Source organism: Danio aesculapii, chromosome 23 (genome assembly GCF_903798145.1).
Source record: "Danio aesculapii chromosome 23, fDanAes4.1, whole genome shotgun sequence".
Lineage (NCBI taxonomy): Eukaryota > Metazoa > Chordata > Actinopteri > Cypriniformes > Danionidae > Danio > Danio aesculapii.
Window position 1 is genome coordinate 2,588,629 of NC_079457.1, and position 26,960 is coordinate 2,615,588.

The window sequence follows — 26,960 nt, forward strand, 5'->3', positions numbered from 1 at the left end:
TGGTCAAATAAAATAAAACTAAATAAGCTTAATAATTGAAAAGGTTGCAGACATATAATTTCGTTGATAAACAATAGCTTATTCCTATTCTTAAAAGCTTAAAGAACCATTTTCAAACTCGGAAAGCAGCTCAGTATTGAAAGAGAAACATTTGGACACATGCCCAGGTAAACCGGAACTAAAAATACACTGCGTTGCCGGTAGGGGGAAGTGAAGTGACGTCATTGTGAAAAGGGTCTATGGGGGATAAACGATTAATGTGTTGTTCTTGTTGTTGTTGTTGCTTCTTTTTACTATAATGATTTCCTTTTGGCTTTCCATTCTCTTTTGAATGTACTGTGATTGTATATTCTCATTTTTGCATAATAAAAAAAAATAATAATAATAAAAAAAAAAAAATAAATAAACGATTAATGTGATGTTTTTCACTTTATGGAATTGGGACTCGTTCTTTTAACAGATGTTAGGGTTAATTACAAGAAACGTTTGACAAAAAAATTGTTTCTCTGGTTGATGTTTATGTACATTAAGCTTTTACCTCAGTATCACGTTAATTTTACCTCAGTATTTTCAATGGAGTTTCTGCGCTCGCCTGCTGATCCTGACAGTGCTAGCGGTTATACACGGTCTTTCATCTCATTTTACGCTTGAACAACTAAATGAATGCTTGAGTCTATTTAACTGGTTATATTTTAATCACTTTACAACATCGATGCTGTAATAGAAACCTTATGAAATTAAAAATAGTCACAATAAGCTTTCACCCGAAGTTTATCATTAGCTGAACAACACTAGCTGAGCATAGAGCCCATTCAGACTTCTCTTCACTGAATTGTTTACATTTCGAGTTAAACATTTTAAATAAATGCCTGTTTCTATTTATCTACACAGAGAGAGAGAGTGAAAGATCATATATAGGCAACTATAAATATAATCAAACACACAAACAACCGAAGCATCTAAAATTTCTGAGGTAAATCTGTAGATCAGATGTTCGTAATCGCATCTCAAACCACAGTTTTGCTTTAACCCAAAAACAATACCGATTTCATAAGAGTTTCCACTTCCGCCCTGCTTCCTTTTGCTTTCTAAATGTGTGTGTTTGGCTTACCTTCACAAACACACGCACTCCGACTTCGCGTCCCTGTACACGGACTCTCTCCCTCTCTCTCTCTGTGTGTGCGCGTGCTCGAGTATCAACAGTCTAATTAGCGTCGGTGATCATGAATTAATTATGACGATTGAAATAAATGAGAGGAATACATTGTGTGAGTTGATTGACAATGACTCTGTCTGAGGTTTATTTCAGCAGGTCAACACATTCAGACTGACTTCATTCACGTCCATACAGATCTCGACTATGGAAATATATAAGCAAATCACTTATGTGACGTACAAGCTCATATTTGGATTTCACATATATAAAATATACATCATATATGCAACATAATATAACAAAATATTGCAAAAAATGTCCTTTACATACATTTTTTTAGCAAATATTTACATATAGTTTGTCAATAGAAGCTAGTATTCAGCTTAAAGTGACATTTAAAGCTTAAAAGGCTTTATCTTATGGTTCATAATCTTATTGTTTTATTGCATCTTTTTATTGTTGTGCTGTTTTGCTGCCTTGTGTTGTTAGTATTTTACCTTGTAGCGCTTTGAGTTTAAGAAAAGCGGATTACTAATAAAATGTATTATTATTATTTATATTATTTTTATTATTATTAACTAGGTTAATTAGGGTAAAGTTAGGGTAATTAGGCAAGTCAATGTTTAACAGTGGTTTGTTCTGGAGACAATCCAAAACTAATATAATAAGAGGGCTAATAATATTGACCTTAAAATGGCTTTAAAACAATTAAAAACTGCTTTTATTCTAGCTGAAATAAAACAAATAAGACTTTCTCCAGAAGAAAAAATATTATCAGACATACTGTGAAAATTTCCTTGCTCTGTTAAACATAATTTGGGAAATATTAGAAAAAGAAATGGCTAATAATTTTGACTTTAACTGTACATATACACAATTAAAAATATACGCAATTATAGCTGATATATAAACACATTTGTATATATATATATATATATATGTGTGTGTGTGTGTGTGTGTGTGTGTGTGTGTGTGTGTGTAAACTAAAAGTTTTGCAACATTCTGAAGCATGAGCTGCATATATGATTTGTTTTTTATATATGTAAAATCCAAATATGAAACTGAATATCAGATATGTAATTTGCATATATTAGCATAGATCATATTTCAGTATGGGCTTCAGGGAAAAAGAGTCTTGAAGGGCCGATAAATGGAGGAATCGGTTCCTGAGGAGATGAAGACATCTCATATGGGCCCCCGGAATAATCCAGATGAGTGTGTGTGTCGGCCCCGAACCAGCGGTGAGCCTTTGTGATCACATGATGCTAACTGTCCGATTAGAGCTCAAGGCGCAGATCCATCGGCCTCCAGCTCATTGGTGATCATTAGAGAGGTCTCAGAGAAGGTGGGACGCTCGTCTGGTTTCTGCGAAAACACAACACACACAATTACATATGAGGTCAAAGCTAATGATATTGATTTTGTTAGCTCACATCGCTAGTTTTGAGGTGAACAATTCATCTGTGCATGTCGTTAGCTGTTTCATTTCAAACGCTGTATTCTCTGAAGGATGCATTTCGAAGGGCCTTCGTCATCGCGGTGCAACGAAGGCTGTCTCATTTCAACGAAATTCGAAAGCTCCTTCAAATGCAGCCTCAAAATGCGTACTCTGTTTCCCAGTTAATGAAGGACACATCTGGGGCCTCATGTACGAAGACCTGCGTTGAATTCATACTAAAACATTCGAACGGACAAAGCTGTAAATGTGCGTACGCAGTAAAAAGATCAGATGTATGAAACACTAAGTATGCTGAATCCTACGCATATTCTCTTTGTACTTCCGAATTAACGTGAAACTGAGCGAACGTGAACGAGCGTAACCCCCCCTGCTTCCTCCCCCGTATGAATATGCAAATGACTCTACTCTACTATGACATAAAAATCGCTGATTACATGTTAACTCTTAATCAGAGTATTGTCTTAATCGCATTAAAATCGAATTATTGGTGTCCATGTAAACGTAGTCATTGATGCTAAATTTAAATTATACAATATGAATATTATAAAACTGGTTATGCATTTTTTTTAAATCACATGATCTGTTAAATCAAAGTAACTTAAATAAAATTGAACATATTTGTTTCGATTGTAGTTTATTCACATCGACTGAGAGGTTTATCCCACTCAGTTTTGCACATTTGATTTTTATGAGCTTTATCAAAATGTATGCGCATCTTGGCGTTTCCATTAAGCTTTTTTATGTGATATTCCAAAAAAGGTGGATGCAAACACCGCTAGTGATTGTGAGTGAGGCTGTGAAGACTCCATTGGAGACATCACCTCCATCCAGCACATCTTCATGATACTGTAGATGTGAGGAGCCGCTTTTTTGGGCCGGTAGAGTCGATGTCCCTGAGTGACCATCAGCACCACCTCATGATTCTGACTGTGTTCAAACGGCATCTTCCCTTCAGTGAAAACCTCCCACATCAGCACACCTGAAGAACACATCAACATCATCACTATCATCATCATCATCAGCATCACCATCATCATCACTATCATTATCACCATCATTATCTTCATCATCATTATCATCATCATCATCATGACAATCATCTTCATTATCACCATTATCTTCATCATCATCATCACCATCATCTCCATTATTATCATCTTCATCATCATCTTCATAATCATTACCATCATCGTCATCATCATCATCACCATCATCATCATCATAACCATCATCATCATCATCTTCATCATTATCATCACCTTCATTATCATCATCATCATCATCATCATCATCATCACCATCATCGTCACCACCATTATCTTCATCATCATAATCACCATCATCTTAATCATCATCTTCATCATCTCCATTATTATCATCTTCATCATCATCTTCATAATCATTACCATCATCGTCATCATCATCATCACCATCATCATCATCATAACCATCATCATCATCATCTTCATCATTATCATCACCTTCATTATCATCATCATCATCATCATCATCGTCACCACCATTATCTTCATCATCATAATCACCATCATCTTAATCATCATCTTCATCATCTCCATTATTATCATCTTCATCATCATCTTCATAATCATTACCATCATCGTCATCACCATCATCGTCATCACCATCATCATCATCATCATTATCATCATCATCACCATCATCTTCATCATCATCATAACATCATCATCTTCATCATCATCACCATTATCTTCATCATCACCTTCATTATCATCATCATAATCACCATCATCTTCATAATCACCATCTTCATTATCATCATCACCATCATCTTCATCATTATCATCACCTTCATTATCATCATCATAATCACCATCATCTTCATAATCACCATCATCATAACCATCATCATCATCATCTTCATTATCATCATCACCATCATCTTCATCATCATCATAACATCATCACCTTCATCATCACCATCATCTTCATCATCACCTTCATTATCATCATCATCATCACCATCATCTTCATAATCACCATCATCATAACCATCATCATCATCATCATCTTCATTATCATCATCACCATCATCATAACATCATCACCTTCATCATCACCATCATCTTCAACATCACCTTCATCATCATCATCATCACCTTCATTCTCATCATCATAACCATCACCTTCATTATGATCATCATTATCGTCATCTTCAAAAGCATCTTCATCATCATCACCATCATTATCGTAAGCATCATCATCATCTTCATCATGACCATCATCGTCATCACCATCCTCTTTATAATCATCATCATCATCATAACCATCATCTTCATTATCATCATCACCATCATCATCATCTTCATTATCATCATCACCATCATCTTCATCATTATCATCATCATAATCACCATCATCTTCATAATCACCTTTATCATAACCATCATCTTCATCATCATTATCACCATCATTATCGTCAGCATCATCTTCATAATCATCATCATCATCATCATCTTCATCATCACCACCATCATCATCATGACCATCATCTTCATTATCATAATCATCATCACCATCATCTTCATAATCGCCACCATCATCATCATCATCTTCAGTATGATAATCATTCTCGTCATCTTCATAATCATTACCATCATCATCATCATCACCATCATCGTCATCACCATCATCTTCATAATCACCATCATCATAACCATCATCTTCATTATCATCATCACCATCATCATCATCATCAACAACATCATCAGCATCATCATCACTATCATCTTCATTATCATCATCACCATCCCCATCATCATCATCCCCACCATCATCATCATCATCATAACCCTGAGCTACTGACCGAATGACCAGACGTCAGATTTGCTGCTGTATCTGCAGAAGTTGAAGACCTCAGGAGGAGACCATTTGACGGGGAATTTAGTTCCAGAAGAACTCCAGTACTGGTCATCCAGAACGTACCTGCAGGAGGAGAGAAATCTTAGATAAAGTGTTTTTTTCTGATTTAACATCAGCTCCTGCAGTCAGCTCAGTACTGTTCTTGTGTCGTATGCAGATCTGTGTAGTAACAGATTATAAATCCCACTTACACCAGCTGCAACCAATGGCACAGCAGCAAAACTCCTTTATTACTACACTGGAATAAGAGAATAGCAACAAATAGCAGATAATAGCAGCTTTTCATGTTCTGTCAGTCTTAGTACACGCTGTAAATACAGAAGAGTCAAGCTCTCAAAAGTCAAAAGGAAAATCATCTCTTTTTTCATTTTTGAGAGAGATGCTAATGGTCTAATCCGAATCAATGATCTATGCTAAGCTAAGCTAAAAGTGCTCCCACCAGACCCGAATGGAAGTCGAAAAATGGTAAAACTTTAATGCTAGGAGAGTGTAAAAAGAGACTATTTCCAAAAAAAGAGTGTTTCTTAATGGTCATAAACATGTTACCTTGTTACTCTGTGTGTAGAAATGGTAAATATGGGAGGTGTTTGGAGGTGTTTAGGGGACTATGTATGGTGATGGCAGGGGCGGACTGGCCATCTGGCAGACCGGGCATTTTCCCGCTGGGCCGACGTACTTTTTGGGCCGAGCTGATCATCTTCTTATGATCTGACCGGCCCATGTGCCATAATCTGCAGCCCATTGGTTCTTTTCTTTATTGACATTGGGCTGACCCAATCATAAACTTCCATTTTGGGCGCGTGAGAGCAGGCAAGTAGGCGTCTGCAGCGCTCAGCGGATCGACAACTGTTGCAAAGATCGATATATTACTGTCTATTCTATCTATTTACCTATCTGTCTATATAAATATACTTTTTAAAAACTTTTCATCTGCACCAAGGCCCGTGGCAACTTCCTCCTATGCTGTTTCCTTAACCCGCAAGTCTATTTTACAAATTATATATCATAAAGAATGTGCTACTCAAGCTCTATGAGGAGTGTCATTCATGTATTTTAAGATGCACTCGGTCAGAGGACAATTGCATGAGATATCATGGCATTTTGTTTTTGATCGTCAGCATGATGTAGGCTTATAGTTACAATATTATTTATACAATATATTTATAATGATATTTATACGTGACCAAACTAGTGTGCAACTTAAGCAAAACAAAACTAAATATAAAAAAATAGTATTAGTAGATCGGGCCCAAACAAATATTTGTTGCATTTTTTAATTGTTTAAAGTTCATTTGATTGACTATGTACAATCTTTAATCTATGTTTGATGTTTCATTGTTGATTTAAACATTTTTAAGCATCTATGACACATTGCTTTTATTATTTATCTTTATTAGGTTAATCAACATTAACTGTGTGCATCCGCAGGCAGATTTTGTTATGTTCATTATTTAATATAGGCTCCCTCAAAACACACAGGCACACACAAGAGGGACTCCCAGTGTGGATTATAATTTTATTATAATAATAAATAAAAAAATGTAAGTTTTTAATCTGTCAACTCTCATTATTTCCTACTTTTATAGAATGGGAGTTGGTAAACATATTCAAGGGCGTGCACAGATGGGTGGCATTTTGATTGAATGTAGTGGGCTGCTCTGTCCCAAAATGCCAGGGCCGATTTTTTGTCCCAGTCCAGCCCTGGGTGATGGTGATGATAGATCTACTGTACTTTGTTGTATGTTCTATTTAACTTGTAAAAATCCATTAAACATTCATTCATTCATTCATTTTCATCCGCTTTTCTGGGGCTGGGTCGCGGGGGCAGCGGCGCCTAATAAACAGTGTTCTAATATAAACAAAGAAATGGTAAATATTCTGGATTTTAATGTTAAATGTGGCTAAATCTTGTGAATTTAATGTTCCTGAATTGACCTAAAGCTGATTTAGATGACTGTTACTGTGTGATGCTGCGTGTGAAAGCAGAACATGCACGCTGATCCACTATAAACAGACATGATTTTAATCATATTCACCTGGTCATCCCGAAGTCTGAGACCTTGACGACCATCGAGGTGTTCACCAGACAGTTCCTCGCCGCCTGGAAAACAACACTGACTTTGAGGACATTCGTAATGTTTAGCACCTTTGGGATGTGGTGGAACGGGAGATTGGCATCATGGATGTGCAGCCGACAAATCTGCAGCAACTGCGTGATGCTGTCATGTCAATATGGAGCAAAATCTCTGAGGAATATTTCCAGTAGCTTGTTGAATGTACACCACAAAGGATTAAGGCAGTTCTGAAGGCAAAACGGGGTCTAATACGCTACTACGAGTATATGTGTGTGAGAGAGAGAGTGTGTGTGTATTTTCTGACCAGGTCTCTGTGGATGAATCTGTTCTCCTCCAGATGCTGCATCCCCTGACTGATGTCATGGCAGATTCCCAGCAGGTCCTGAGCCGCGAGCGTTCCTCTGCGCTGCCGCAGGAAGTTGAGCAGGCAGCCCAGCTCCATGAACTCCGTCACCAGGTATATGGGCTTCTGCTGCGTGCACACGCCGTACAGCTGCACCAGGTTACGGTGGGACAGATTCCTGCCATCACACAACACCAACAGATCATCTGTAATCTGCAATGCGTCAGTGTATGGAGAGTTCATGTGTGCTTATCTAAAACTCCACATCTATAATCCTTTTAGCTGACATTATCTTCAGCAGCTCAAACACTCTAATGGCCAGACGGCTGCTTCTCACTCAGGGCTGCTGTTTATGCTAATGAGGGAGAGATGGGCACTAGTGGGCGGGGCTTTCCCCCTCTGATGACACGTATAAATGGAGAATGTCAATCAAAGTGTTTCTGCAGACTGTTTTGATCAAGTCTGATTATAAACAATACAATTAATACATGTTTACCATTAGAGGCTGGAGATGTTCACACACTGCTGACACACAACTGTGCTTAAACCCTTTATGAAAGTGATTTTTGCATAATAGCTCCCCTTTGCCATCCCATGTCAGCAACAACTACGTCCATAAAAACAATGAGTTAAAAATAAATACAATAAGATCATTTAAATATGATTTTCATATTAATATATGATAAAACATTAGTGCTGTGCAATGATTAATTGGGATTAATCGCATTCAAAATAAAAGTTTGCTTTGACATAATATGTGTGTGTGTTATAGATATTTATTTTGTATATACACACACATGCATGCACATATTTGAGGAAATGTTTATTTATATTTTAGATATAAAATATATATTAAATGATACAAGTTGCTTGTATCACCGTGGCTCAGTGGTTCGAGTCCCGGCTGGGTCAGTTGGCATTTTTGGGTGGAGTTTGCATGTTCTCCCCGTGTTGGCGTTGGTTTCCTCCGGTTTCCCCCACAGTCCAAACACATGCGCTGTAGGGGAATTGATTAACTAAATTGGCCGTAGTGTATGAGTGTGTATGGGTGTTTCCCAGTACTGGGTTGCAGCCAGAAGGGCATCCGCTGTATAAAACATATGCTGGAATAGTTGGTGATTCATTCCGCTGTGGTGAGCTCTGATGAATAGAGGGACTACGCCGAAGGAAAATTATATATAAAACAAAATACGTAACACATTTTTGTAGTATAATTTAGTTTATATGTGTGTGTATCACATATGCAAGACAAATATATATATAATACACATACACATATACATTTTCAAGGTACACCGCGTATTGGAAAAGTCAAGGTTTTAAAACCGTGAAAAATGTTCTGCTATACTGTTCCTAAGGTATACCGGTATATACTATTTTTATTTACGCTTTTATTTTTTGGTTTGTGTTTTTAAGACAGCAGTATCTACAGCAGAAAAGATATCCAAAGACGCCATTTTAAACTGTAAAGAAATCTGTGTTGTTGAAACAAATGAAGACAGCAGGATCAACTAGATTATTAAAGTTTGAGGACAAACTTTGAGGCTGGCTTGTGAAAGCCTGTTGGTAATAGTTTATTTAGTTTAAAGTAGTTATAAAAAGTATGAATGTATAGATAGATAGATAGATAGATAGATAGATAGATAGATAGATAGATAGATAGATAGATAGATAGATAGATAGATAGATAGATAGATAGATAGATAGATAGATAGATAGATAGATAGATAGATAGATAGATAGATACATAGATACATAGATAGATACATAGATAGATACATAGATAGTTAAAAACAGTTTAAAGATAGATAGATAGATAGATAGATAGATAGATAGATAGACAGACAGACAGACAGACAGACAGACAGACAGACAGACAGACAGATAGATAGATAGATAGATAGATAGATAGATAGATAGATAGATAGATAGATAGATAGATAGATAGATAGATAGATAGATAGATAGATAGATAGATAGATACATAGATAGTTAAAACAGTTTAAAGATAGATAGATAGATAGATAGATAGATAGATAGATAGATAGATAGATAGATAGATAGATAGATAGATAGATAGATAGATAGATAGATAGATAGATAGATAGATAGATAGATAGATAGATAGATAGATAGATAGATAGATAGATAGATAGTTAAAAACAGTTTAAAGATAGATAGATAGATAGATGATAGATAGATAGATAGATAGATAGATAGATAGATAGATAGATAGATAGATAGATAGATAGATAGATAGATAGATAGATAGATAGATAGATAGATAGATAGATAGTTAAAACAGTTTAAAGATAGATAGATAGATAGATAGATAGATAGATAGATAGATAGATAGATAGATAGATAGATAGATAGATAGATAGATAGATAGATAGATAGATAGATAGATAGATAGATAGATAGATAGATAGATAGATAGATAGATAGATCAAGAGATAGATAGATAGATAGATAGATAGATAGATAGATAGATAGATAGATAGATAGATAGATAGATAGATAGATAGATAGATAGATAGATAGATAGATAGATAGATAGATAGATAGATAGATAGATAGATAGATAGATAGATAGATAGATAGATAGAAGTTAAAGCTCACCCATAAGTATGACAGTCTGATGGAAAGCTATGAAGTCACAAAGTTTGATCTAATGTTAAGTCAATGACAGTCTTTTGCAATGGAAGTCTATGGGACAGTTGTTGCTAGGGTGCAGTATCTGGTAGTTAGGGTGTGCCTAGAAAGTTAAAAGCTCATCAGTGATTGGCAGTTTGGTAGTCTGAGTTAAATGAGCTCAGTCATTAGTCTGTAGGACAGTCTGATGCAGAGTTATGAGCTCACAGAGTTTGATTCAATGTTAAGTCAATGACAGTCTTTTGCAATGGAAGTCTATGGGACAGTTTCTAGGGTCCAAAAGTGGTTGCTAGGGCGTGGCTAGAAAGTTTAAAGGTGATCAGTCATTGGCAGATTGATAGTCTGAGTTAAATGAGCCCAGTTAGAAGTCTGTGCGACAGTCTGATGCAGAGTTATGAGCTCACAAAGTTTGATCCTATGTTAAGTCTATGGGATTTTTCCGACGATCCCGGGACGTTTTTCGGAAAACCGAAAGTCGGATCAGTCGGAAAAGATATAGCAACGCGAGTCAGAATAGTTTGGAGGTCTAGTGCGAGTTTGGTGGTCATAGCTCGAAAGCTCTAGGAGGAGATAGTCTTGCAAATTTAGTCTCAGAAGAATAAAAAAAATAAAAAATAAAATAATAAGTTTAGAAAGGATAACAGTAGGTTGGCTTGTTTCTCAAGCCAGCCTAATGATTCATTTGAATTGTTTAGCCTGACATGTTTACTGCTCCAAAATATTTTAAATGTTACTCAAAATAAAATGTATTGTGTTCAAAGGGGGAAAAGTGTTTGTTTTTTACCCAGACATTTAAAAAGAATCTATTTTAGAGGAGTGAGCACAATACTGTGAAACCGTGATATTTTTATCCAGGGTTATCATACCATCAGAATCTTATACCGGCCCATGCCTAATACATGTCAAAACAAACTTTTATCTTTGCCCAGCACTAATAAATCTTAAATTAATATCTGAATATCTCTTTAAGTTAGATCATTTCATTAAAAAAACTCCACAGTCAAAAAAAAAAAGAGACAATCCAATAATATTTGTTTCAGTCACTTCCTGTGGCACTAAATGCATAACTCTTCTTTTCTTTTTGACATCTTTTAGACTAAAACTATTGGTCAAAAAAATATTGTCACCGAAAACCTTAGTGAAATAAATCAAATAATTAGCCATTAATAATTGCAAAACTATAATAACTATGAACTGGGCTTATGAGAGCTGATTCTGATCATTAATTGGCCTCAATCCCGACCCTTCAGATCTAATTAAAACTACTGTGAGTTTTCAGAGTGTGTGTGTGTGTGTGTGTGTGTGTAACTCATACATCATGATTTTAGCTTCCTCAATGAAATCGTCTTCGCTCATGGCTCCTTCCCGGATGGTTTTAATGGCCACTTTATGCTGCGCTCTCCATTTACCCAGTCGCACCACTCCAAACTGACCACAACCCAGCTCCTTCATGAAGGTCAGCTCCGATGGGTTGATCTCCCATTTATCTGCACACAATATCAGGCACAATTAGGCATGTGCCGGTATCACATTTTCATGCTGCGATTAATTGATTGAGTTTTATCACGGTATACGGTATTATCGCGATATTGTAATTTTACTAGAGAAACAGGTAAAAACACAAAAAACTTCAGTTTCGTCAACTTAGTAACTTTAATAACTTTTTAATTAACTAAAAGTACTTCAAACATTTAAATACAAATAAATATAAATAAAACAATACACAATATAAAAGTAAACTTGAGCAATTATATCAAAGTGAATGTGCAAAGGGAAACCGTCTTCGATCAGCAATCGTGGAATGAATTGCCAACTATTCCAGCATGTTTTATGCAGCAGATGCCTTTCCAGCCACAACCCAATATTGGAATCACCCATACACACTCATTCACACACACTCATACACTACAGTCAATTTAGCTTATTCAATACACTATTCACTCAGCCTATATTCAATAATAAACATAACAAAAACTGCCTGCTAATGCATGGGTAAATCTTCAAAGGGAACAGTGTTACATTTTAACCTCTTTCACCTCATCCTGCTTGCTGTTTCACTATCTAAACATTGAAAACATAATATAAGTCAAATTTGTTTCATTTTGATATTTGATTTACACTGTCTCTTTTGCAGAGTATGAGTTTTAATAACCAATAATGGCCATTATAACAGTATAACGTACATTAAATTTAAACGATAAAGGTAAGCAATCAGTCAATGTGCAGAATCAGTGTATGTGGTTACATAAATTAATATATTAGCTTTGCACTCAGCCAAAACAGTTAACTGAGAACAAGTGATTCAAAAGACATAAGAAATGTTAGATAGAGACAACAAGATGAATTCAATATCACGTTTAACAACTATAGTGAGATGAGATCATCCAGCAGATGAACTGTCTGACATGCACTAAACTCTCACCTGGGGTTTATGCTTACCCGCTGAACTAGTGGCTGCAGCTCTGGGCAGAGAGTGTGTGGTCACGTGATTTGCGTTTTAGCCATGTACTAGAATGAACAGAGAACTTTTCAGAATCGCTAAATGAAACGCCGGTGTATTTCCCGCGATTTCTCTGCGCCTCCCTTGCGTTTCTTCTCTCTGACTCTCGACTATTTTGACAAATACACACAGACGACGCACGCTCACACGAGTCCAAAATAGGAGTTTGTGATTGGGCCAGCCCAATGTCAATACCGAAATGAGCCAATGGGGTGCAGAGCGTCACATGGGCCGGCCCGGTCTGTCTGTCCGGGAAAAAAAGCATCTACTTTCAGAGAGTCACAGATCACAGCAGCGTCAATCAATAACGCAGAAAAAAACGATAGGCTGCTAAGCCTTTTATGGGCCGATCAAATCATAAGACGATGATCAGCTCGGCCCAAAAAGTACGTCGGCCCACCGGAAAAGTGCCCGGTCTGCCAGATGACAAGTACGCCCCTGCGTGTGAGGATTTTAGTGCGGTGGCAGCGGCGGCGCGCACACAAGGCTTCTACATGTGGGGATTGTTTACATCAGAGTGCGCATCAGTTCTGCGCAGCATATACGCAGTGTTTCTTCAAGCGGTTGATGGAAAATAAGCTAAGGCGCGTTCTAAGAATATAAATTCGGATCTATTATTTTTCACGGTATTTTGAAGTGCCCGCGATAACAATATCGTGCATATTCATTACCGTGATTTATCGCATTACCGAATACCGGCACAAGCTTAGGCACAATCATCATATATCCCGTCCAAGCAACTTTGTGTTCAATAGACATCCAACAGACATCTAACATTAGACAAATTGACTAAATCAAGGCTAAATTTGGACTGTCAAGTGAAAATCTAATAGACCAAAACTATACTAGTCATCAAAACTCTGATTAGACAGAATTCATATGTGTACTCATTCATTACTCTGTATTTGATGGGCTATTTTAGATGTCTATTAGTTTTCACTTGATAGCCACAATTTAGCCTTGCTTTAGCCAAGCTGTCTCTGTTTAGATGTCTATTAGATGTCTCTGAATGCAAAAATGCTTCCAAGCAAAGAAGTCTAACAGACATCTAAACAAGGCTAAATTTAAGCAGTCAAGTGGAAATCTAATAGACAACTAAAAATAGACCAATACTAGATTAGTCATCAAATAACTATTTTAGACGTTTATTAAGAGTTTTACTTCACAGCCCAAATTTAGCTTTGGTTTAGGCACAACATCTATTAGATGTCTATTGAATGCAAAAACGCTTCCAAGCTATTTTGCATTTAAACGAAGTCTAATAGATGTCTAAACGTCTTATACATTTCTTGGCTAAAATAAGGCTAAAATTGGACTGTCAAGTAAAAATCTAATCGACATCTAAAAATAGACCAAATCTTAACAAGTCATCAAATGTGCAAATTAGACAGACATTACATGTGTACTCATTCCTTCCTCTGTATTTGATGACTAGACTAATTTGGGTCTATTTTTAGATGTCTATTAGATGACTATTAGATCTTCACTTGACAGCCCGAATTTAGCATTGCTTTAGCCAAGCTGTCTCTCTTTGGATGTCTATTAGATGTCTACTGAATGCAAAAAATACTTCCAAGCAGCTTTGCATTGAAAAGAAGTCTAATAGAAGTCTAAACAAGGCTAAATTTGGGTTGTCAGGTGAAAATGTAACAATAGACCAAAACTAGATTAATCATTGATTACTCAGTAATTGATGACTAGTCTAGTTTTGGGCTATTTTTAGACTTCTATGAGATTTTCACTTGACAGACCAAATTTAGCCCTGCTTCAGCCAAGCTGTTTCTGTTTAGATGTCTATTAGATGTCTATTGAACACATAAAATGCTTCCAAGTTATTTTGCATTTAAAATAAGTCTAATAGACGTCTAACAAGGCTAAATCTGGGCTGTCAAGTGAAAATTTAATAGACATATAAAAATATACCAAAACTAGACTAGTCATCAAATACAAAGCTTAGACACACTTCACATTTGCAGTTATTCATTCCTCTGTATTTGATGACTAGCCTAATTTGGGGTTATATTCAGATGTCTATTAGATTTTTACTTGACAGATCAAATTTAGCCAAGCTGTCTCTGTTTAGATGTCTATTAGACGTCTATGAAACACAATACTGCAAAAATAGAGCAAGAATTTTTTCCATTTAATAGACGTCTAATAGACATCTAAACATAGATGGATTGACTAAAACAAGGCTAAATTTCAGTTGTCATACAAATTTAGCCTTGCTTTAGCCAAGCCGTCTATGTTTGGATGTCTATTAGACGTCTACTGAACACAAAAAATTCTTCAAGCAATTCTGCATTTAAAAGAAATCTAATATGTAAAAAATATGTATGAAGGTTCTTGAATATAACACAGAGCCTTTAAACACACCCCCCCTCTAATTTAGCATGTGAAAGTGATACTTCTACAAATGCAGATGCAGTAAGAGGGTCAGTACGAGTGTATGCTGGTATTATATCAGTAAATATGAACAGTCATGATGAGTGTGATCATGTTACCGTAGCTGAATCCTGCTGTTGTAGGAGCTTCTCTGTTCTGATCACCGACAGCATGACGAAGCCTGGAAACAAGACCTGCACACACACACGTATGCACACACAGACATGCATGCACACACAGACATCCATGCACAGACAAGACACAACCAGACATGCATGCACATGACACACACAGACATGCATGCACACACACACAAATACAAACACACACAAAAACATGCATGTGCACACACAGATATGCATGCACAAACGCACACACACACACACACACACACACACAAACACGCACACAATAAAACCATTTAAATGTGTCTGCTTTGCTGAATCTCACATCAAAGCATAATCAGCATGTGTGTGTGTGTGTGTCACCTGCAGCGTTGTGTTTGTGATACTCAATCAGTTCAGGAATGCTGGTGAAGATGTACTTCTCCGCCAGGTAGAACTGCTTTGGTGATGCGTGTATTTCTTTAATCTGGTAATGTCTGACCGCTGCCGCTCCATCACTGAAAACCACACCATCACAACCAACACACACCATCAGCATCACATCACGAGTCTGTGTGTGTATGTGTGTGTGTAAGCGTCTCTCACCTTGAGCTTTTGGTGTACAGTGACACAGTGTATGTCCCTGTATTACTGGACAATCGAACCATGAAACCACCTTCTTTACCCTAAACACACACACATGTGCATACACTTAAGTAAGATGTTCAACACTTATACTGTACAGAACATCCACACTAATGTTTTTGAAGTGTTTCAGTCAGGTTTCAGGCCTCATCACAGTACAGAAACTGCATTAGTGAAAATAACCAATGATTTACTCTTAGCTGCTGACCAAGCATGCATCTTGTTACTAGTATTACTTGATCTTAGTGCCGCATTTGACACCATTGACCACAATATCCTCATAAATCGCTTAAATTCTACAGGTGTCCAGGGACAGGCTCTACAATGGTTTAAGTCATACTTAGCTGACCGTAACCAGTTTATGAATATAAATGGACAGCTTTTACAAGTCAGGCCAGTAAAGTATGGGGTGCCTCAAAGATCAGTTTTAGGTCCTTTGCTGTTTACAATACACATGCTACCCCTGGGAGACATTATTAGAAGACATGGGATCAGCTTTCACTGCTATGCAGATGATACTCAATTATATAGTTCAACTAAACCTGATGAGATGCCTGAACTGTCTAAGCTAGCTGAGTGTATTAAAGATGTTAAAGACTGGATGACCAACAATTATCTTCTCTTAAACTCAGACAAAACAGAATTATTACTTATTGGGCCTAAATCCTGTACACAGCAGATCTCACAACTCAACCTGCAACTAGAGGGATACAAAGTTAGCGTTAGCTCTACTATAAAAGATCTGGGTGTCATATTAGACAGCAATTTAACTTTTAAAAATCATATATCACGTCACAATACTTTTCATTCATCTGAGAAATATCGCTAAGTTACGAAGTATGCTATCCATCTCAGATGCAGAAAAGCTAGTCCATGCTTTTATGACTTCTAGGCTGGATTACTGTAATGCACTGTTTGCTGGCTGCCCAGCATCCTCTATTAACAAACTTCAGCTTGTACAAAATGCAACTGCCAGAGTTCTTACCAGGTCTGGAAAATATGATCATATTAATGCACTAGACATTTCGTTGGAAATACTCATATGCTTTACATGTTTGTTTATACAACTGCTACTTTCATTCATAGCACGTCCTTTTGCACTGATATTTAATATCTCTTGTTCAAATTCACAATGAACAGCAGCTACGCTAATTGTTTTCCTTGTTCTCTATTTCCACCAAGGGATACTCATCCCGAGGCCTCTAGAGATTGTGCAGCAGCGACATTAATGTGATCCAAGTCCTGGGAAGAGAGGATGCCAACTATAGAGGACTTCTACAGGTCTCCATAATCCTGGACCAGGCCGTATCCGGAGCAGATGCTGTGGTGGTCATGGAGGAGCAGACAGCGTAAGACTGATTCCAGAAAGACCCCAGTGACAGACGAGTCTCCGCATTGATCCTGTGGGCCAGACTGAACACCCGCCAGCCGCCGGCGCCTAGACTGCGGCTCCACACATGAAGTTTGGCCAGAGGAGAATTGGTTGTGCCCACCTGAGCCTGGTTTCTCCCGAGGTTTTTATCCTTCACTTTGGTCAATTGGTGAAGTTTGTTCCTCACTGTTGCCACTGGCTTACTAGGTTTGGGACTTGTGGAGCTGCGCATGGATGGATTTGCTCTTCAGTGTTTGGACTTTCAGCAGTGAAAATTAAATCACACTGAACTGAACTGAACTGAACTTCAACTCTGAAAACTGGACTGATACAGTTTCTGTTTACTCGAACTTCTGTGTTCAGCTGCTTTGACACAATCTACATTGTAAAAGCGCTAGAGAAATAAAGATGAATTGATTTGAGTAATCTACGGATACACACACACACACCTCTTTCCTGAGCAGTTCTTCAGCTTTGTTGCGATTCACATTTTTACTGAACCATCTGCAACACAAAACACACTGAACAACTGAAGTCGAAAATATGTCAATACACAGAGACACAATTATACACACATAGTTAACGCCAATCAGGCACGGAAACACACATACACACTCTCACTTACTTACACTTATGCAAGCATCCATTCTCACCCTCTCTCTCTCACACACACACAAACATCACATACAAACATGCACACGCACACAAACATGAATACGCACACACAAACTCAAACACACACACTTACATGAACTGCTCCAATTTATCTGATGCCTTTTCAGTCACATAGTTGCTGGGGATGTAGCCCTCCTTTCTACAACACACAACATCATACTGGGTCACACTGTACAGTGACAAAACATATACAACTACCCAACCATATTCAGAAGCAAAGCTCACAAACAATCACAATTTAGACCAAATCATGCATCGAATAGTTAACAATACACGACTGAATAATGGCAGAGTGGTGCAGTAGTTAGCACAGTCGCCTCACAGCAAGAACGTCAACGGTTTGAGTCCCGGCTGGGTAAATTGGTGTTTCTGTGTGGAGTTTGCATGTTCTCCCCGTGTTGGCATGGGTTTCCTCTGGGTGCTCCGGTTTCCCCCACAGTCCAAACACATACACTATAGAGAAATTGATTTAGCTGTTTGCCGCCATCTAGTGTCTGAATAATGCGCAGGTTAGTGTATACTCCATCAGCTGTTTTAGTTTCTGTCAGCTTTGTGTTTTTGACTGTTTGGCTCCATCTAGTGTCTGAATAATGCCCAGGTTAGTGTATACGCCATCAGCTGTTTTATTCTGTCAGCTTTGTGTTTTTGACTGTTTGTCTCCATCTAGTGTCTGAATAATGCACAGGTTGGTGTATACTCCATCAGCTGTTTTAGTTTCTGTCAGCTTTGTGTTTTGACGGTTTGTCTCCATCTAGTGTCTGAATAATGAGCAGGTTAGTGTATACTCCATCAGCTCTTTTAGTTTCTGTCAGCTTTGTGTTTTTGACTGTTTGGCGCCATCTAGTGTCTGAATAATGCACAGGTTGGTGTATACTCCATCAGCTGTTTTAGTTTCTGTCAGCTTTGTGTTTTGACGGTTTGTCTCCATCTAGTGTCTGAATAATGCACAGGTTAGTGTATACTCCATCAGCTGTTTTATTCTGTCAGCTTTGTGTTTTTGACTGTTTGTCTCCATCTAGTGTCTGAATAATGCGCAGGTTAGTGTATACTCCATCAGCTGTTTTAGTTTCTGTCAGCTTTGTGTTTTTGGCTGTTTGACGCCATCTAGTGTCTGAATAATGCGCAGGTTAGTGTATACTCCATCAGCTGTTTTAGTTTCTGTCAGCTTTATGTATTTGACTGTTTGGCTCCATCTAGTGTCTGAATAATGCGCAGGTTAGTGTATACTCCATCAGCTGTTTTAGTTTCTGTCAGCTTTGTGTTTTTGGCTGTTTGGCGCCATCTAGTGTCTGAATAATGCGCAGGTTAGTGTATACTCCATCAGCTGTTTTAGTTTCTGTCAGCTTTATGTATTTGACTGTTTGGCTCCATCTAGTGTCTGAATAATGCGCAGGTTAGTGTATACTCCATCAGCTGTTTTAGTTTCTGTCAGCTTTGTGTTTTTGACTGTTTGGCGCCATCTAGTGTCTGAATAATGCGCAGGTTAGTGTATACTCCATCAGCTGTTTTAGTTTCTGTCAGCTTTGTGTTTTTGGCTGTTTGGAGCCATCTAGTGTCTGAATAATGCGCAGGTTAGTGTATACTCCATCAGCTGTTTTAGTTTCTGTCAGCTTTGTGTTTTTGACTGTTTGGCGCCATCTAGTGTCTGAATAATGCGCAGGTTAGTGTATACTCCATCAGCTGTTTTAGTTTCTGTCAGCTTTGTGTTTTTGGCTGTTTGGCGCCATCTAGTGTCTGAATAATGCGCAGGTTAGTGTATACTCCATCAGCTGTTTTAGTTTCTGTCAGCTTTGTGTTTTTGGCTATTTGGCGCCATCTAGTGTCTGAATAATGCGCAGGTTAGTGTATACTCCATCAGCTGTTTTAGTTTCTGTCAGCTTTGTGTTTTTGGCTGTTTAGCGCCATCTAGTGTCTGAATAATGCGCAGGTTAGTGTATACTCCATCAGCTGTTTTAGTTTCTGTCAGCTTTGTGTTTTTGACTGTTTGGCGCCATCTAGTGTCTGAATAAAACAAGCCTATTAACCAAAAAATTGGAGTGTTCCTTTAATACATAATAAAAACACACAATAACCACTTTTGGACCTCATGCTTGAGCACCATTTAAGAGTTTTAAGGTGGACATTTATTCATTCAGACGTACCCGTCTTTGTTTCGCGCCTTGTACCAGTTGACTTCACACTTTTCCAGGATGACATACTCTTCGCCCGTCTTCAAGGTCAGATCATGAGGCTCCAGCCCTTCAAAGTCATAGAGTGCAATGACCACTTCCTCTTCAGGCTCCTCCTCTCCCTGCTCCGTCTCCCCTGGGGGTGGAGGAGGCGGCCGTCGACCCTTAGGGTGAAGAAAAAACTAATTAAAGACTTGATAAAACCCATTAAAGTCTATATCAAATCAAAATTCACAATGTTTATTTTGCTGGCTCACATTGGTGAACAATAGATCTGCACCAGTTCCACTGTAAATAAAAATGTTAGTTTTGGGAATCTTCAGTCTGAGCATCTGCATTTGGATTGGCTCCTTCTCTGATGATGTCAGTTTGTCACTCCACCCACAATATTTTTAGCCTGTTAGTTTATATAGACCCTTTTCACATGACGTTACACGGTTTCTGCTTTCACTCCACGCAGTGTATCGTTACATCCACCTACACAGAAATCCCCATAGAGAACTCACCCAGTCAGCTGTATATTTACTACAGAAACAGTTCGACTGTGACTACGGCGGTTTTCTGTTGTCTGCATTCAAGGTGAGACATCTGACATCTAAAAAAAACTCACGGATCATCCAGATTTCAGCTTCAACCAAGAACATGGAACATTAAACAGAGAGTATATTGCTTTGTGTCTTTACTGCAGATGAAGTTGGTATGGACTTGTCAGTATTTGTCAAATAAAGATTTCAGATGTTTACACGGGTGCTGCACATTATTTTTATGTCAGAATTTTTATTTATTTTTTTGTGTCCTGATGAATAAAAAATAAATAAAACTGAGGGTGTTTTACTGTGGTTGTATACAGTAGACAGCTGATTCCCAAACACATTCATATTATTGACATTCTACTGCTCAGTTCTCTGACATTTTTTTCTATATATGTATTTTATTCATGAACATAAAACATTGATGTCTATTTAATATTCAAATTAAATGTAATAGAATAAAAATGTTGTATTTGGCTCTTAATAATCAAACAAAATCATTATAAAACTTTACAATTGCAAAAATAACACCAAGAAGACCGCACTTGAATTCAGTATTATTAGATTATGAATTTATTTGTAGTATTATTAATTAAAAGATAGAACTAATATCAAATTAAATCCACCCAAAAGGTGGAAAAACTGAACAAAACATTAATAGATCAGTAAATAATACATTTTGAAACTGGTTTCATTTATAGACATACCAGGTGAGGTAATATAAGAAGATTTAATAAAGAATTGCACTCAAGCTGGAACATTTACATATAACAGATCATATAAATGTATTTTCAGAGCAGCATTAAAGTAAAAATAAATCCATAATTGAGGAAATAAACTTAATTAATAAGTAAAAAGTTTGCAAACATATGCTTTCCTTTATAAACAATAGCTTATACCTTTCATAATAATTTAAAGAATCATTTTCGAACTCAGAAAGCAGTTTAGTACTGAAAGAAACATTTATACAAATGCACAATACCAATAAAAGTCTTAAATCAGATTGTGTAATGTTAATTTTTATATTTGCAAATTTTCCAGAGAAGTCTCCCATTCATTTAAAGGTAAACTGGAACTGAAAATACACTGAGCAGCCGATAGGGGGAAGTGAAGTGACGTCATTGTGAAAAGGGTCTATTCTGTTAGTTTGCCATGATGCGCAAAAAGAAAGCCCCACCCCCTACTTAATATTCAGTGCAGTAGGAAGTACATCAACATACTGAAATAATAGTGTCTGCTACTTCTAGTTCACACAGACTATCACGAAGATAGTTTTCTCTCCCCCTCATAATTCAAGATAATAATTTCTTTCTTTCTTCAGTCTAGAAAGAAATGAAGGTTTTGAAAGAACGCATGCAGGATTTGTCTTTATATAGTAAACTTCAATGAAGCTCAGTGGCTCGAACTTCCAAAATGCAGTTTCAAAATGATCTCAGCCGAAGAATAAGGGTTACCTCATGTTAACGCATGGCAGAGTTCATTTGCTTTTTTTGGTGTGGTCGGTTTGGGCAGGTGTGAAAGCAGTAATTGTACTCGTGTGCACACCAACAGCAGACCAAACAAGTGTATCAACACTTGTACAAAGAGATGGTCTCCATCCGCTTTCAAACCAACACTGGAGAGATGTCTATTTGAAGAGATTTCTTAGTTAAACCACATGACCTTTTCTAAGTCAACAACTTAAACTGGCCCGTAGCCAGAGGGGGGGGGGGGGCGTGGGGGGAGGGTACGAGCATGTTAAATGAGTCAAAACTGGCTTAAAATATCAGGTTAAACTTTGTACAGCTAAAATAAGAAGAGCTAAAACCTGAAAGTAGCTTAAAACATTCGTTGTCTCGACTTTGTCATATTTTTTAGTGTGGTGAGAACATGAACGAACCTCAAACTGACCCAAATGCAAAAAGAACAGCTTTTTAACCAAACCAGCTGCCGTAGTCAGCTGTGGCATTCTGGGATGACATTTTCGACATTTTACCATAATTACAGCAGGTCACAGACAAATGTGGAGTGGTGAGGAGGTCTGTACTGCCTGCTGACTTTTCCTCCACTCTTTGTTTTCTTCTGTGTGTTGCACACATCAGTTTCCTGCTTATTAAAGAGCCCCTATTTTGCATTTAAAAAGGTCCTATTTTGGTTTTGGGGGTCTCCAACAACAGTCTAATATGTATGCAAGGTCAAAAAACACTTTCATGTTCTTATAATATGCATTTATTTTTACCTAATTATCCCAGCGACTCCTGTATGAATCGTTCAGCGAATCATTTGCTCCCAAACCCCTCCTTAGCACGAAGCTAATCTGCGGTGATGACCCAGTCTGTTGCAACTGGTCGACTGCATTCAGCACAAGCCCACCACGGCTATGAAATAGCAGCCAGAGAGTATGAGAGAGCCCAATGCAGGAATGTATTAAAGCAATGCAGTTAAACACCAGCATATTACTCTACTCTTAACCATAACCCCAAGTAATAACAACGACACACATTCAGTATTAATCTACACTGTGTTGAACTATTTTGAAAATTGGCCACGCTGCGTGTTTAGGAACGGCTGATGGTGGCCATAGCAAAGGCAAGCAGCAGAGGATCGGCAGTTCAGAATCGCACTTAAAATCGGTAAAGGAAGAAGCACGCGTCTCGTTTTTAATGTGGTTTTGGACGTGATATGTGAACAGCCCATTCGGATTTTACCTGAGAGATACACTGATCTATAATAGAAGCGTGATTACAAGCCGCATGGGGCGATTAAAACTTATAAACACACAATTACACACATATTTTGCAAACTACACAAAACAAGACAACACTTTTAATGACACTTACATGTTATGATCTGGAGGAAGAAGAAACTGCTCCATATGAACTGTAACAGTTACTGACAAAGTCCCTGTCAAAGTCTGACAAAGTCTGCTGCTCCTTCAATAGCAAACGGCCGGCGAATTCAGTGCTGCAGCGTAGGTTATTGTATCAATCGTCAGAGAAATGACAGGAGCAAACACAGCTCTAGTTTGGCTATAACGTGGTGTTGTTGTGAAAGTGAACTTCAACCCTTTATTCCCCACAGCCGAATTGCCATCTGTTAGTGATCGTCATCTTCAGTCATGATCAGTCCCGTGATCCCCTGCGCCTCCACTAGTGTCTGAGGTGAAAGAGCGTGCACATTTTACAGGAACTGGAAGTACATATTTGGTGATGCACTGCATCAACGTCAATGCGATCAAACAAAAGATCCGAACCCAACTCGATTCTATTATTCGAGTCTGAGTCAAATATTTAGCTGAAGAATCAATAGTTTTAAACATGCTGCTTTAGATTTAAACCTCAGCTGGATGTGTTCATTTACTTAGTGCTGTGTTACACACTGCATGAAGGTCATTTTCAAAAACCCATAATAGGGGCTCTTTAATTCTGACCTATCAAAATGCAGTTCAGGACATTCGTCTAGCCAAAGACTCATGTGGATTTTGTCACGTCACAGCTTTTTGCCTCATTTCAACAGCTTCAGATCGGGTGTGCCTTGCGCCTCCTTTTGAGTGAAGTTCCCGACACCTTCACCCCCTGGGAGCTGGCTGCGGGTCAAGACATAAACCCCGCCTCCTCCATGTTAACGAATGAGACTTGAGTCCAAATAAAAAAATGAGTTACACTTGTTACACAAGCTGGTTTTGGTCAATTAAGGCACTGGTTATCAAGCTGATGTAGGTACAGATGTTCGCTTTTGTAAACAGTATGTTTTTAGCCAGTAATTTAATGCTATAAAAACAGGGCGTGTCATCATGATTGACAGTTGTGATTGACAGCTTCTCTGAGCGGACCGTCGAAGCTTTGGAAGGAGATCAATGTTCAATTATTGTGTTATTCTACCATGATAAAATGAGTTGTTCAGCAGTAAACTAAACTTTCTAAACTACACAAGCTGAAGAATCACTGTTTATTCGGTAAAGTCTGGACTTTATCTTAGTTGTTTGCTAATACATCCCGTTAGTCAGGACGGAGAAAACAAAAAACAGGTGATCATTTTTTGTGCTCACCATAGCTTAGTCTAACTCGACTGCATGAAAGATTGGTTATTTTGCAGTCCTACATACAGTCAAGAATGTTCCAGAGAGTTGTTTTGGCCACGCCTGATGTTTCTGCTATCTGCTATCGTCCTTGACTGATAATGACAGCTCTTTAGATCTCATCTTGAGAGTTGACAGATTCCAAATGCAAATAGCACACTTGAAATGAACTCAGGACCTTTCATCTGCTCATTGCAATTGGGATAATGAGGAAATAACACACACCTTGCCATGAAAGAGCTGAGAAGCCAACTGTCGCATTACTTTTGGTCCCTTAACAAGTGGGAGGCACATTCGCAAACTGTAATTCCTACAGTGTTCGCCTGATTTGGATGTAAATACCCTCAAATTAAAGCTGACAGTCTGCGGTTAAAGCACAATCGTGTTCGTTTAGTATCAAATCCATTGTGTTGGTGTATAGAGCCAAAAATATTACAATTGTGTCGATTTACGGACCTGACTGTATGTTGTTTACATTAAATCATTAAAAACAGCTTCCATCACACTGTTTTTCAATAAATCGTATATTATTGCATGTTTTTAAATCTGAGTGCTAATATATTTATTTTAGCGAGCCATTGTTACGGTGCAGATACGTGTGGTCTAATGAGACGTACAAGAGGCGTGGCTGATTTGAGCGTTTGATTCTCCGGCTCCATCAGGGATCCTCTGCGCATACCCCGGCTCCTTTTTCAGCAGTTATTTTGCGACAGTCTATGCGTGTCATCAGACGTTTTGCATTGAAAGCAATTTATGAAAGAAGGCACTGCCGCGTCATGCATATTTGTTACAATCTATGGTTCAGAGCAGTCGGTTTAGTTTGAAAAGCAACCAAAATGGCTGAAAATGCTACCATATATCACTTTTAAACCTTGGTCTGGACCACAGGAAATGTACTAAGTGTGTGAAGGAAAGCACCTTTACATAACGGAAAGATTGGTCATCTTTTTGTTAAAGGCACAGGATGTAAATTTCACCCTCTGAGAGTGTGTATTCACAACAGCGTACTGAGCTCTTCCTAAATAAAATGCTATGCACAAAACTCCTCCAGAATTATCCGAGAGACTGAGAAGCTCATCCAGAAAATCAGGATTTTAATCATTACTGATAAAAGACCATCTACAGGATCTGAATTATGTTTATCTCCCGTGGCTTTTCTATCTTGGCTTTTGTTTAATAAATAATGACGTTGTGAGATTGAGATCTGAGGGTTTATCTCACACATTTTAAGACCTGCTAATGACCATATAGTTATTTTATTATATCCTGAAACAGAAAACTACCAAATTCAATAGGGTGTGCTAACTTTTTCCCATGACTGTATGTGGTGTTGAAGATGAAGCTAGTCAGGGTTTGTGCTCACCGTACAGCTGCTGCTCTCGTCTTCAGGAACTGGAGGAAGAGGTTTACGTGAAACTGAGATAAAAAAAAAACACATTATCATTTCTGTGATTGGCTGAAGGCTGTTTACCCCTTAAAAGGGATAGTTCACCCAGAAAAGAATATTTAATCACTATTTACTCAGCTTCCGGTAGTTTCAAACCTTTATGAATTGCTTTACACAAAAGAAGATGGAAACCTGTAACCACTGACCTCCATAGAGGGGAAAACAAATACATTTGATGAGAAAATTTTTCGCTCTCCTGTGTTCTTTTTCTAATATTTCATAATGATATTGAACAGATTCAGGAATTTTTCACAATATTTCCTCTATTTTTAATATTTCCAATATTTGTTCTTCTGGAGAAAGTCTTATTTGTTTTATTTCTGCTAGAATAAAAGCAGTTTTTAATGGTTTTAAAGCCATTTTAAGGTCAATATTATTAGCCCCCTTTAGCAATACTTGTTTTGGATTGTCTCCAGAACAAACCACTGTTATACAATGACTTGCCTAATTACCCTAACTTTACCCTAATTAACCTAGTTAAGCCTTTA

General features: G+C 37.7%; 1 protein-coding gene across 1 annotated transcript in view; it reads right to left on the reverse strand.

Moving 5' to 3' along the window:
- Nucleotides 1–2,116: 2,116 nt before the first annotated feature.
- tec (tec protein tyrosine kinase) overlaps nt 2,117–26,960 on the reverse strand; it is a 41,536-nt gene continuing 16,692 nt past the window's right edge. Inside the window, exons 6-18 of the mRNA XM_056449680.1 lie at nt 26,389–26,441; nt 20,412–20,602; nt 18,344–18,409; nt 18,045–18,099; nt 16,185–16,264; nt 15,963–16,096; nt 15,594–15,668; nt 11,905–12,076; nt 7,896–8,112; nt 7,553–7,617; nt 5,461–5,579; nt 3,437–3,594; nt 2,117–2,521 (exon numbers count right to left, since the gene is read on the reverse strand). Of these exons, the coding sequence (XP_056305655.1) occupies nt 2,441–2,521; nt 3,437–3,594; nt 5,461–5,579; nt 7,553–7,617; nt 7,896–8,112; nt 11,905–12,076; nt 15,594–15,668; nt 15,963–16,096; nt 16,185–16,264; nt 18,045–18,099; nt 18,344–18,409; nt 20,412–20,602; nt 26,389–26,441 (1,466 nt within the window). The 3' untranslated portion in view covers nt 2,117–2,440. The remainder of the gene's footprint in view (nt 2,522–3,436; nt 3,595–5,460; nt 5,580–7,552; nt 7,618–7,895; nt 8,113–11,904; nt 12,077–15,593; nt 15,669–15,962; nt 16,097–16,184; nt 16,265–18,044; nt 18,100–18,343; nt 18,410–20,411; nt 20,603–26,388; nt 26,442–26,960) is intronic.